Source organism: Chiloscyllium punctatum, chromosome 6, assembly GCF_047496795.1.
Source record: "Chiloscyllium punctatum isolate Juve2018m chromosome 6, sChiPun1.3, whole genome shotgun sequence".
NCBI lineage: Eukaryota > Metazoa > Chordata > Chondrichthyes > Orectolobiformes > Hemiscylliidae > Chiloscyllium > Chiloscyllium punctatum.
In genome coordinates, this window is record NC_092744.1 from 84,296,253 (window position 1) to 84,309,739 (window position 13,487).

A 13,487-nucleotide genomic window follows, 5' to 3' on the forward strand; every position below is an offset into this window, starting at 1 on the left:
GTGAACACCAAGGGGCAATTTAGCATGGCCAATCCACTTAATTTTCGCATCTTTGAACTGTGGGAGGAAACCTATGCAGACACTGGAAAAATGTGCAAACTTCATTTAGACAGTCACCTGTGCTGGAATCAAACCATGCCAGTTTAATATAAGTTCAAAGTAACCCAAAGTCTGGAAACAAAGCTCTCTCCTAATCTATGCCAGTGGCTTGGCTCCCACCACTTTGCTTGCCAATTTGTAAGTGGACTCGTACCTGAAACCAACATTAAGTCAATATATGTGTCTGTTACAACATTCTCTGCAAATGTATAAACCCTAGGTAGAGTATGCGCAGTGTGAGGTCTGATTAGTTTTCTTATGGTTCTTCAGAAAGATGGAGACGCGATGCAACTTTTTGAGTCTATTCAAGTCTCGTCAGAGTCCAGGTAGTTCTGGGATAACACACGTTTCGGCAGAGTGATTTGGCTATAACATCGCTGAAGAATTAGGGAAAAGTACTTTTGAGAACGCTTACCTGTGTTCACCATAGCATGATTTCAATGGGATTGGTTTGTGTTTCATTCTGCACCAAAATCTCTGCGCCGTTCTGCACATGCTCACTGCCAGTCCCGGTCCTCATGCCATACTGCGCATGTGCCAATGTCACCTGCCAACAGAACAACTTTCTGTGAGAGGTACTGTACAGAGAGCACCTTTCTTATTTTTTTAAATGTACTGTGTTAAATTTACTTTTGTTTCGGTTAATAAATGTGATATGAACCTTCACTCGGGCTCTGTTACATTGTGTGATAGACTTTTGGGTGATTTTTGTTTTTGAGCAATTGAGAGTGATATTTTGTTCGTCTGTCCCCAACCCCACTTTTCTCATACATCCCATTATTTTATATTAAATGATTTTCGATTAAGTGAGATTTCACTGGAACACAACTACAACGTTATAGGAGAACAACCTGTAGTGTCTTGGAGATTTTTGTTTCCAAGATGTAAGAAATCTTAAGCAGCATACATTGGGCAGATGAAATTGCATTGCAGACTGAAAGGCTGACACTCTTGATGTGGACCATGAATTGCTGTTCCACTTGAGCAGAACCACAGGTCATTGCCAGCGCTTGAAGCTGCTAAATTCAAAATTAATCAGCTCATTGCCTCACTAGAACAATGGTCAATCCAAGGAATGGATTTCCTCAGCAGCCAGTGGAAGTTAACAATTATGATTCATTCAAAGTGGTAATATTTCTCAGCCTGTTGTATTTTGAGATGGAGCACATGTGCAATTTGAGACACATGTGGCAAGAAGAATCTGCTTGGCAGAAATAGTGATTTTGAATTTGTGGTTCCTAAAGCTTTCTAACACTGGAGGTGTCTCATGTCTGAACTTGTTGCAGACCTTTTGACCAACCAAGCATTTACAATGACTCCATGATATTGCAAATTAGATGAACCTGAGGTTTCACTGTGGCCCACCCAGCAAGTCCTCTGTTTATGAATGAACTCATGAATTTAGTTACATTTTAGCAACATATTTTGAGTGAGAATCCTGCACTACTGCATAATGTTGAGATATTGTTATGACCCAGATGGCAAACCAAACCAAATCAGCTTCACTCACTAGTTTCACTTTGTTGTGAATCCAAAACATTCAATAATCTTAAATTGCTCAGTTGTTCCAAATCCGATGTTATTGATCTTGGACAACCAATGTAAACAAAAATTAACAATTTATTATTCATGTAACTTTAAAACACATCGTAACCCCTACTGTGACAGACACCGTTCAGGGATAAATTACGAAGAAAAAATAAGGATTTGTAATTTGCCAGTTCAATTAATAATTTCAAAACATGGATACTGGATTTTCATGAAATCCTTAGACAATGGACTGCTCACAGGCAAGTACAAATGTATATCTTGCTTGAATTCCAAAATTACTGGTCAGTGCAGTTTCAGCAGACTTCCAGAAACATTCACTTATTTTCTACAGACTGGGATTCCTTTCTCAGAGCATTCAAAAATTCAATATGTTGATGGAAAACTGGAGAGAGAGCAAAACACCAGAGCAGTCTCTGGAGCTTCCAAAAATTACACTCCTGCCAAAACCCAGTCCGAAAAGTTTCTTTGTTTCCGTCTTTCTTTCAGTCAGCATTTTCTGTGGTCGGTTTGCTAACACCAGCATGAAAAATGTCCAAAGAATTCTTATAATCTTTTCAAACTTAAAACAGGCCCTATTCTTTGCTTGATCTTTTAAATGAATAAATAATCACAATCCATGAAACACGAATCCTCAAAAACGTTGTTAATGGTAGTGCCTTCATAACAATAGTTCGAAGTAGCTTGGTATCCCTTTCTTAAATTACTTGCCAACAGGTTGACTTTCACCTTGATACTATTACAATCAAAATGACAATTACTGAGCAGCTCAAAGTCCTATTTGGAGAAACTTGCTTGCATGGTAACTGTCCTGAAACCTTTAAACACACATATCAGCAATTGAACAGAAAAATATCTCCAACTGAGAGACTGATTACTGATCTTTATCAACAATCCACATTGAATCTTATATCCTTTTGCATTTATTTACATAAAATGCAATACATTGACAAAGTTTAAATTTGTGTTTTTTGAAATGGTTTGACAAATAGAGCAATCTGATAAATGTTTTAATGCACTCCTGGGGTATGGGCATCGCTGGTTGGCTGCCATTTATTGCCTGTCCCAAGTTGCCCTTGAGATGGTGGGGATGAGCTTCCTTCATAAATTGCTGCAATCCGTGTACTATTTAGGTAGATCCACAATGCCCTGAGGGTGGGAATTCCAGGATTTTGACCCAGTCACACTGAAGAAACGATAATGTATTTCTAAGACAGGATAATGAGTGATTTGAAGGGGGATTTGCAGGCATTCCCGTGTTTCTGCTGCCCTTGTCTTTTAGATAGAAGTGACTGTGGGTTTGAAAGGTGCTGTCAAGGGATCTTTGGTGAATTTCTGCAGTGCATCTTGTAAGTACTGCTGCAACTGAGTGTCGGTGGTGGAAGGAGTGGATCCTTGTAGATGTGGTGCAGTCAAGTGGAACTGCTTTGTCCTGGATGGTGTCAAGCGTCTTGAGTGGTATTGGAGCTGCACCCATCCAGGCAAGTGAGGATTATTCCATTATCGTCCAGATTTGTGCCTTCTAGATGATGGACAGGTTTTGGAGAGTCACAAGGTTAGTTACTGGCTGCAGTGAAGTCATTCATGAAACAGCTGAAGATGGTTGGGCCTAGGACACTGCCCTGGCAAACTCCTGCAGGGGTGTCCTGAAATTGAGGCGACTAACTCCCAACAACCAAGACCATCTTCCTTTGTGCTACGTATGACTCCAAGCAGCAGAGAGTTTGCCCCGATTCCTATTGATTTCAGTTTTGCTGGAGCTCCTTGATACAACACTTGGTCAATCTGACCTTGATGTCAACGGCTGTCAGTTCCCCTCACCTCTGGAATTCAATCTGTGATTCAAATTAATGGATTTTAAGAAAAGAGATTCTTTAGTGAACCATTAAATAATCCTGGAAATTTGTTGCTCTGCCATGCTTTCATTTCAGCCTGTTATAAAATAACCTAAGACTTATTACACAGGCTCATAAGTAATTGGCAAGCAAATGGCAAGGCTGATACTTTTTATTATTTATGTTCAACTGCCTCATCAGCAAGAAACACTGCCATCAATGTTGTAAAAACACCATTTTACAATGCTGTCTGACTCTTGAAAAATATTGAATAGCATCAAGTTGGTGTATTTGTGTGATAGATGAAAAATAAAGTTATCAAGAAGTTTTTAAAAATGTTGATTCTAGTCTAAACTTTTCTTTAACAGCATAACGGTCAGTTAGCAGTGACCTCTGATGCACAAGGTTAATTATAATGATGCGATGTCTCATCCATCAAGTCTTTTTCTTCATTGTACATATCACAAAAATATGTAAGAAAAGAAATGGAGTTGGCATTGGCTCCCAGCCCTTTTTGAGCCTGCTGTGCCATCCAATCACTGATGTACCTCAATTTCCCATACAATCTCCCTGTTTAATTCCTTTGTTCTTTCATGGAATTAGGGTAGTATTTGTTGCCCATTCCTAATAACTCTTGAGGGAAGTAGCTTACAATGGTATTCCAGTGGGCAGTTAAGAATCTGGAGTCATATATAGAGTAGACCAGGTAAGGATGGCAAATTTTGTTCCCTAAACAACGATATGAGTGCAATGAGAATCTAAACCAAAAGAAAATTCATAGTCACCATTACTGAGACTGGTTTGCATGTTTACTGTTGGTTGGTTGAATTTAAATTTCACCAGCTACTGTGATAGCTTTGAACCCACTTCCTCAGAGCTTAATCTGGGTCTTTGAATTACTAGCCCAGTGGCACTACTATTGCAATGCTATCTCCTCTGTATTCCCTTAACAGGCAAAAATCTATTAACCTCTGTCTTCAATATATTCAATGACCAAGCAGTCACAGATACTCCGATACCAAAGATTTATAAGGCTAAGTAAATAAGTGTCTACCTATTTCTGTCTACATAATCACCCATTATGGTGAAACAGTGACCCCTTGACCTCTCTTTTCCAGCCAAGAAAAACAGCATTTTGTCAAGATTCTTGTGAATGATGCATATTTCAATTAGATCACCTCTATTTCTTCCAAACTAGGAAATATTGCCGTGGTCTATGCAATCTCTCCTTGTAGGAAAATCCCTTCTTTGTATGAACCATGATTTGGAGATGCCGGTGTTGGACTGGGGTGTACAAAGTTAAAAATCTCACAACGCCAGGTTAAAGTCCAACAGGTTTAATTGGAAGCACTAGCTTTTGGAGTGCTGCTCCTTCATCAGGTGGTTGGGTGAGTGATGAAGGAGCAAAGCTCTGAAAGCTAGTGCTTCCATTTAAACCTGTTGGACTATAACCTGATGTTGTGTGATTTTTAACTTTGAACGAACCAGTCCTACAAATCATCATTACACACTCTTGGGCATATATTTTCTTTCTTAGGTATCTGGACCAAAACTGTACATTTCCCTCACCAATATCCTGTAAAAGTTTCAGCAAGGTTACTTAAATACAAAAGTTTCTTTGAAATAAAAGTTAACATGCTATTTGTTGCCTTTGTAGTTTGTACCTACATATTAATTTATGAACTGATACATCCTAATGCAAATATTTGCACTCACCATTCAAAAAGTGTTTAATTTTTTTTCCTACATGGGAATAACTTTACACTTCACCACATTGTACTATTCCATGCTCTTGTCCACTCACCCAACCAATCCCCTGCAGTCTCTCTCTCTCTCTCTCTCTCCCTCCTCCCACTGTTTCATACTAATATCCATATGTGAATTTTACAGCAGAAGATTTTGAGAGTTACAGGGTTTTATTGTAAACACAAACATCATTTTCACCTTTTTCACGCAAAATCCAGAACTACTAGTTGTTTTAATCAACCTGTTCAGACATATTATGACACATCATAAATTTGGCCAGTTCTAATCGCTTCCTTGTATTGATCTAAACCACCTTGTTCCTTCCAAAATACTTGCCTGTGTCCATCCTTGGGAAAACAAATTTTCCAAGTCATTTTCATATTCCTAACTGTTATTCCCTACCACGTTCTCAGCTCCACCTTTGCCTTAGTCTTTATTACCCTTGTTGTCATTCTCCTCATACAGTCTTCATGGGAAGCAGATTTGTATAGATATAGTGGGCAGTAATTTCAACCAATCACTGCCAGAACTCCTGGGCCCTCATACCAGCATCTTGTTTCATTCTGGAATGGAAGGATAACTTCCTGGCTTCTTTCCTCTACTACAAACAGCCTTCTCAAACCTGTCTCCATCTACAGCTGTGCCTGTGGAGCTCATGGATTTCTTTGTTACTAAGACCACCCAATCCATTGCCTGTATAATTTCCCTTTTTTACATTTCCTAGCCCACTAGATCAAGCTTTCTCTAAGGTTTCAGTGACTAGTCCTGAATTCGCATTTTGCTTTCTCCTCTTCCCATAACTCATCTGGTTCAAGTAACTTTGTTCCACCTGTCTTATTCTTATTCTTATTCCCATTAAACAGTTGACTACATAGTTTCCCTTCCTGACTCCTGTGTTAGCTGCTACTGTTAACAGCCCCATCTAATCAGGTACTGTACCCCACCCCTGCATATTTGATGTCATCACCCTTGTCATCAAAAAACCTTTAATCCCGTTTTACTCGCAAGCTATTGCCTCAACTTCAACTTCTCAAAGTCCTCGAAGAGGCTGTTACCTTTCAAATCTTGCCCATTTTTGTGAGCATTCTTTAAAAATTCCACCAACCAACTTTCTGCACAACACTGAAATGGCTGTGATCAAAATCACAAATGACATTAGTGTGGTTTGCCTGTCACAGTCACAAAGTTGACCATCCTATCTTCCTCCAGTATCTCTCCCATTATCTTCCAGCTGGCTATGACTGCATTCCTTTTCTTTTTCTTTTTAAACTATCCAGTCAGAACCAGAGAATTACTTAGTGGCATTTTTTCATGCTTTCTTAACATTAGCTCTGTCCTTTGCACCATTCTATTTCTCGTTGGTGCACTGCAAGTCCACAACATTAGCTGCCTATTGTCTAAGCTCTGAATTTGCTCCATAAATGTTTTTGCCTCTCTGTTTTGCTTTTTTTTCTTTAAGTTGCCCCTCTAAATCTTTGATTCAGTTTTTACCATGTGTCCAAATATGTTGCTTGATACAAAATGTTGCTTGATAGCACTCTGGGGAAGCTCCAAGCTTTTATTATGATTTGGGTTTAGTCTCATCAAGGCACTACACAGTTACAGTAATATGTATTCTGCTCCAATCCCTTTGTCCAAAGGGCTCACAAGCTGCTTGCTGCATTTGCTTATTAACTGATTCATATAATTCAAAACAATGTTTCCCAATCTCTCAGCTTTTAATAAATATGCTTTTTTACTTTTTGTATCAAAACAGATGACTTTTCATATCTCTACATCTACCACATTTTAACATGCCAAAATTCTTTCTGAGCCTCTTTGCAACCTGCTCACATCTTATTTTCCCAATCCTCCTCAACTTCCTGCCCTTATGAGCTCCTAACAACTGTTTAGCCCTCTCCTGTCCTCTTTGCCCCTCAGTTCCTCCAGTTAGTCCAACACAACTAACAACCGAATAACACAACTCTATATTTACATAGTGCCTTCCCAATACTTCAGGCCATTTCCAAATGCTTCTCAGCCAATCAAGTAGGTTGAAGTGTAGTCACTGTCATAATGTGGGAAATGCAAAAGATAAATTGTGAACAGGATTCCATAGAGCAAGGTAATAATGATCAGGTAACGCATGTTGATTGTTAGTCTAGAAGTAACTATTGGCTAAAATACTGGGGAGTGATCTGTTACATTTCATTGGCTAGGGGATTCTTTGCCTTCCTCTAAGAGAGCTAACATCATCTGAAGGGTCTCTTCTGGCAGTGCAGCACAGTCTGCGCTGCACCAATGTGTTGGCTTGGATTACATCTTTGTGACTTTCTGGAAATAAAGCCAAGGGTGGTGATAAATTTGTGATTGATTATTGAATGTTCTTTCAGCAAAGCTCCAGCCACTCGTGATAAATCCAATGGAGATATCAGCAATTCACACGGGCATAACCTGATAATTAATGTGCTTCTAGCAGCCTGTTAATTATCTATTTGAAATCCCAAGCCCACTCCTAACTCACTATATACTTCACAACCAGACCTTCCTTTCATTGCCACACCACAATACCTACCGCAATTGCAGCCATTTGTAATTCTTTGCAACATACAATCCTGCAGTATTCTATTCATTATTTTTAGAACAGTACGTTTATGCATATTTATTGATCGTCCCCATGCACCCTCTGACTTGTGTCACATTTAGACAAATTTGTGCAACTGGTTTGAGTATTGCTTTAGAAAAAGATACATTATGTCAAAGCTTTTCAGCTTTTTTCTGTCATACAACATAAATGTTGTTTTAACTTTTATTGGTATTTTTGTGAATTGCCCTGATGAATGCGATATGAAGAGTGTTGACAAAATGTCTTTTTCTTTTAACAAAACTCAAGTTCTGTGATACTGAACAGCTATTTATGAATATTTCTATAGCAGTTCATTCTTGAAAGCTGAATGGCAGTCATTTGGAACATGCAGAGACCCTGTTCCCCAACAAAAGATACTTTTACTAAAACAAAAGTGAGACCTGATACCCATGTGGTTTAAAGCAATCTTGACAGCCATGTGTCAAAACAAAATGGAAAATGAGCTAGAAACACTTTGTTCTATGTTTTAACTTGTGGATGATAGGTCCAGATGATAGCTCGTGGGATATGGATCATGAACGGAGCTGACTAGAGAAGGAGACAGTGTAAAAGCGACATTCCCATCACCTTATCTGATGTAATAAAAGCAGAGTTCTTTGGATACTGGAGATCTTAAATAAAAACAGAAATTGCTGGAGAAACTCAGCAGGTCTGACAGCATCTCTGGAAACAAATAGAGTTAACCTTTAGTCAAAGGGTCTTGGGTTTATCTAGCACTGTGTTTTTATTTTATCCTTTCTCTGATGTGTTCATTCAAATGGCAACCCATTATTAATTGTTGGCTTTGAAGCCTTTTGCTTAGGTGGACTATAACCTCAGTCTCCCTCTAAATTCTCCTAAATTGTCCTCCTTTTTACTCTTCTTGCAGCATAGATCTTTCCATTTTCACTTTTTCCTTGCTTATCCTCTATCCATTAATCACTGCTCCCCGTTTCTTCCTCTGTAGCTATTAAAACCTTATTTCTGTCATTTATGTACCTCATCAGCCCTTTCAGCCCATGTTCCTGTCTTCTCCTTTCTGTTATCCCTATGCATTCTATTTTATTCCATTTCTTTCATCTTGCCAGACCACTTCTCTTCCCCCCCCCCCCCCTTCTCTCTTTGATACTCTGTGTTCCCTTCTTCCTCTCCCCCACCAAATGTTCAAAAGCTTGCTTGAGCCAGGTTGGGACCAAAGGTTGGAGCAGACTGGTGGATGGAGGGACTAGAATACAAGCCAATAGGAAATTTAGTGTGAATCAAAGTGTTAGGACTGCAAACCTCAATATATCAGATGTGCGATTATTGAAGTGTTGTCATGAAGGTTCCCTCATTTAGACATGTTGACATGGAAAGGTGTGTCTGAAAAAAAATGATGAAACCATCAGGTTATACGTGTATAAATGCGGCATAGTATCAGAAGCTAGCACACCATCATCATTGACTGGCAATGCCACCTTGTCTATGTTAATGTCTTTACAAAAGAATGGGTGTCAGGTGAGATGGAATAAAGAAGATTGAAAGTTCTGCAATTGTGTTCATCTTCAGAATCCTCTCATAGTTTGTAACTCATTTTCTTATTTCTTCCCAGCTACTCTAACGTACGACACCTTGAGGTTTGGCGATTTTGAAGATTTTCCAGAAACAACAGAGCCAGTTTGGATTTTAGGAACAAAATACAGTGCACTCACAGGTACTGGGACACAGTGCTCACAGGGAGACTGGTTCAGCAGGGGATTCTGATGATGGTGGTTGACAGAAGGTAGACTATTTCTGGTATTGGACTAGACTAGAGGCTGGCTGTTGCTGGGTGAACTGAGAAAGTGAGGACTGCAGATGCTGGAGATCAGAGTCGAGAGTGTAGTGCTGGAAAAGCACAGTAGGTCAGGCAGCATCCGAGGAGCAGGAGAATCGACATTTTGGGCAGAAGCCCGAAATTCCTGATGAAAGGCTTATGTCCGAAACATTAATTCTCCTGCTCCTCGGATGCTACCTGATCTGCTGTGTGTTTCCAGCACTACACTCTCGATGCTGGCTTAACTGCAGTATAGACTTTATTGTCAGGAGTTTGGGAAAGAAGCTGAACCAGAATAATAAGTCATAGTGGTGGAGTAACATCATAACATCCAGAGGGAATGAAACTCTATTTCTCTCTTGAAAGTCAATTTAAATTAGTACGATCAGTACTTAGTATTAACTGTGTTGTGGTTTAATTTTTAAAATCCAAATTGAATTGGAAAAGGCTGTTTGATCACTGAAGGTATCATTTAAATTTGCTAGTTCAGAGCAGAGTCCAAGTGAATTTTGAAAGACTTTTTTTTTTGTCTGACCTGGTCAATTTATTCACATATTTTTAACCTTTTGAATAAAAGATCTTGTTCTGATGCTCTCCTTTTAACATGTACTTTTTTCTTGCTTCCATTTATATTCTGTGATCCACGTGAGGTTATTTTGAATAAATTGGTTGGCTCTGCCTTGAAGGAAGACATTAAATCTAGTAGGCCTGTCCCAGATTTTTGGCTGAGCCATCCAACTAAATCCACTTTCTTGTTCTTCCTCAATAGCCTTGCTTCTTTTCCCCCTCCCATTTAAATATTTATCCAGTTCCATTGAATCTGCTTTCATTATTCTTTTCCAGCAATACATTGTGGATCGTGTAATCATGCCATGTAAAAACAATATACAGTATTTCCTCATTTTTATTTCTATCAGTCATCTTAAAACTGTGTATTCTGGTTACTGACCTTTCTGTGACTGGAAATAGTTTCTAGTTATTCTATAAAATAACTTCATTATTTTAAATATTTATCAAATCTCCTAACCTTTTCAGCCCCAAGAAGAACAACCATGACATATCTGGTCACCCTATGTAACTTATCATGAATCCCACCAGTATCTTCTCCACTTCCTCCTCCTTATGTGCCCAGAATTGAATATAGTACTCCGGCTCATGTGTGGAAAATCTTTCAGATAGGTTTATCATCATTTCTTTGCTTTTGTACTTCATAAGGCTATTAATACAGCTAAGGATCCCAAATGTTTTTCTCAACATTTCTCGATTTTATCCTGTCACCTTTTAAATTTTTTTGTGTATACACCCCCAGGTCTCTGTCCTCCTGCATACCCTTTAAAGTTCAACCATTTGTTCAAACACCACCTCCCTCCATTCTTCCCACCAAAAGGTATCACTTCATGCTCCTCTGTATTCATCATGTGTCTGCCCATTTCATAAAACTGTCTTCCTGAAATCTGTTCTGACACTCCTCAATCTTTACACCATTATGTATTTGTGTACTTGGCAAGATTTCCTATGGTTACCAAGTTTTTAGACTTCAAAAATTAAGATTTCAGCATTTTGTTTTCATCTGTTCTGTGCACCATTATCAATGCACATATATGCTTTTTGAAATTAGGTCACCAAAATCCCATGCCATACTCAAAGTATGTTTGATAAGTCTTTGACAAAGCCAGGAATGTTACAAATATTCTTTGGGATAATGTGCAAAAAGGCAAGGCAATTTATTATTTTTTGTTATTGATATTTCATCAAACTTTGAACACTTTTCAACTAAAACATAATGACTTCCTTTATGTGTTGATTTGCTTTAAGTCTCATTTAGATTTCTTAGATATGCACGTATTGTGGACAATTTTTGTAAGATTATAAAAAATAATAGAACTAGGCCAAGTGGATTTGAAATTCTATCATATCATTATCACTCCTCCATACAGAATTCTTTACCAGGAGTAACTAATTAATTAATTAATGGTTGTACAGGATATTGGTTATGCCACTTTTGGAATATTGTGTGCAGTTTGTGGACTCCCTCCTATAGGAAGGATGTTGTGAAACTTGAAAGGGTTCAGGAAAGATCTACAAGGATGCCAGGGTTGGAGGGTTTGAGCTATAGGGGGAGGCTGAATAGGCTAATGCTGCTTTCCCTGGAATGTCAGAGACTGAGGGGTGACCTAATGGAGGTTTATAAAATCATGAGGGGCATGGATAGGATAAATTGACAAGGTCTTTGAGGGAGCCCAGAATTAGAGAGCATAGGTTTAAAGTGAGAGGGGAAAGTTTTAAAAGGGACCTAAGGGGCAACTTTTTCACACAGATGGTGGTGCATGTATGGAATGTACTGCCAGAGGTGGTGGTGGAGACTGGTACAATTACAACACTTAAAAGGCATCTGGAGGGGTATATGAGTAGGAAGCATTTAGAGGGATATGGGCCAGGTGCTGGCAAATGAGACTAGATTAATTTAGGATATCTGGTTGGCGTGGATCAGTTAGACTGTAGTGTCTGTTTCCATGTTGTACATCTCTATGACTCTATAATTGTCTCATTCCATATTTCGAGATCTAAATGGCCTGTTCCCTGTTTGGTTTCAGAACATATTGTTCCGAGAAACTCTGCTGAATACACTATGAACTATCATCTCAGCTACCTTTTAACAATTTGATTCACGTAATTTATAGAAAAATTAAAATTGCCCAAGATTATTACACAACCCCGTGATTTCATCATGTATACTCTGCCGTACTGTTAAGAGTCAAGATTAGAGTGGTGCTGAAAAAGCACAGCAAGTCAGGCAGCATCTGAGGAGCAGGAAAATTGACATTTTGGTACTGTTAAGAGGCATACCAATTACTCTCACTAATGACTTCCTTCCTTTGATGTATCTCATCTCTACCCAAATTGATTTGGATCTTCCAAACTAAGATCATTTCACTCTACTATACTGATCTCATTGTTTATAGCACAGCTACCCACCCCCTTTTTGAAATTCATATACCCTTGAATGTTTAGGCCTCAGGCACAGTCACTTTGCAATCACATCACTATATAAGAGCTGTCCGATCATAGTTTCAGTTTTATTTGTGCTTTTCATCCATGTTATAAATGGTACGTGGAGCCTTTAATTCTATTGTTTTTATCAATGTTTCATCTTATTTCCTGGTATACTGACAGATGTAATCTAACATTTCAAATGCACATCTTACCTTGTTGTTTTGGCTCTAGTTATTTTCATCCAACTACAAATGCTTCATTTGACAAAAATCTTGGAAGTGCTCTCTTCTTGGGGCAATGTTCAATCACCTCATTCTAGTAGAAGTTTGTAATGTATAATTTAGGTGAGACTGACTTGTTGAGAAACAACGTAATAATGCAATGACCACTGAATTTGGAGAACTGCTACTTGTGAGGGTGGGTGTGAAATAATGTGTTCTTATGAAATTATACTCTCATTTCTGTCATGCAATGGCTTCACTCCACTGCACTTTTGCCTCCCCTCAACTTTCACCTCAGCAAGAGTGAGTTCAAATTCTACACTACAATACCCATGTTATATGTTATGATTTTTCGGAGCTCACCTCTGATAAATACTGTCTCAAAAGTACAGTATTATCATTCTCCAGTACTGGCATCAGTTCCCATCAGTTGAAACCCATTTCTGCCATTCCAATCCTTGAGCCACGCATTCAAATATCTAATCTTATTTACTCTATTGCTTGTGCCTCAGGTAGTATCCAGAGATTATTACCTCTGGGATTCTGCTTTTACAATTGCCCCTAGCTGCTCATACTCACTTAACATAATCTTTTTCTTAGCTGTATCCCTCTGACCACACCACCCAATTGTTTTGTCTGTGTGT

General features: G+C 38.7%; 1 protein-coding gene across 2 annotated transcripts in view; it reads left to right on the forward strand.

Moving 5' to 3' along the window:
• The window catches only part of atg4b (autophagy related 4B, cysteine peptidase), a 78,009-nt gene that overhangs the window by 24,650 nt on the left and 39,872 nt on the right, over positions 1-13,487 (forward strand). Inside the window, exons 1-2 of one of the 2 annotated variants that reach the window (XM_072573146.1) lie at positions 617-674; positions 9,425-9,526. In XM_072573146.1, coding sequence (XP_072429247.1) covers positions 632-674; positions 9,425-9,526 — 145 coding nt within the window. In that variant the 5' untranslated portion in view covers positions 617-631. Of the gene's footprint in view, positions 1-616; positions 675-9,424; positions 9,527-13,487 lie in introns of those variants that run through there. The other variant, XM_072573147.1, reaches the window with a different exon arrangement.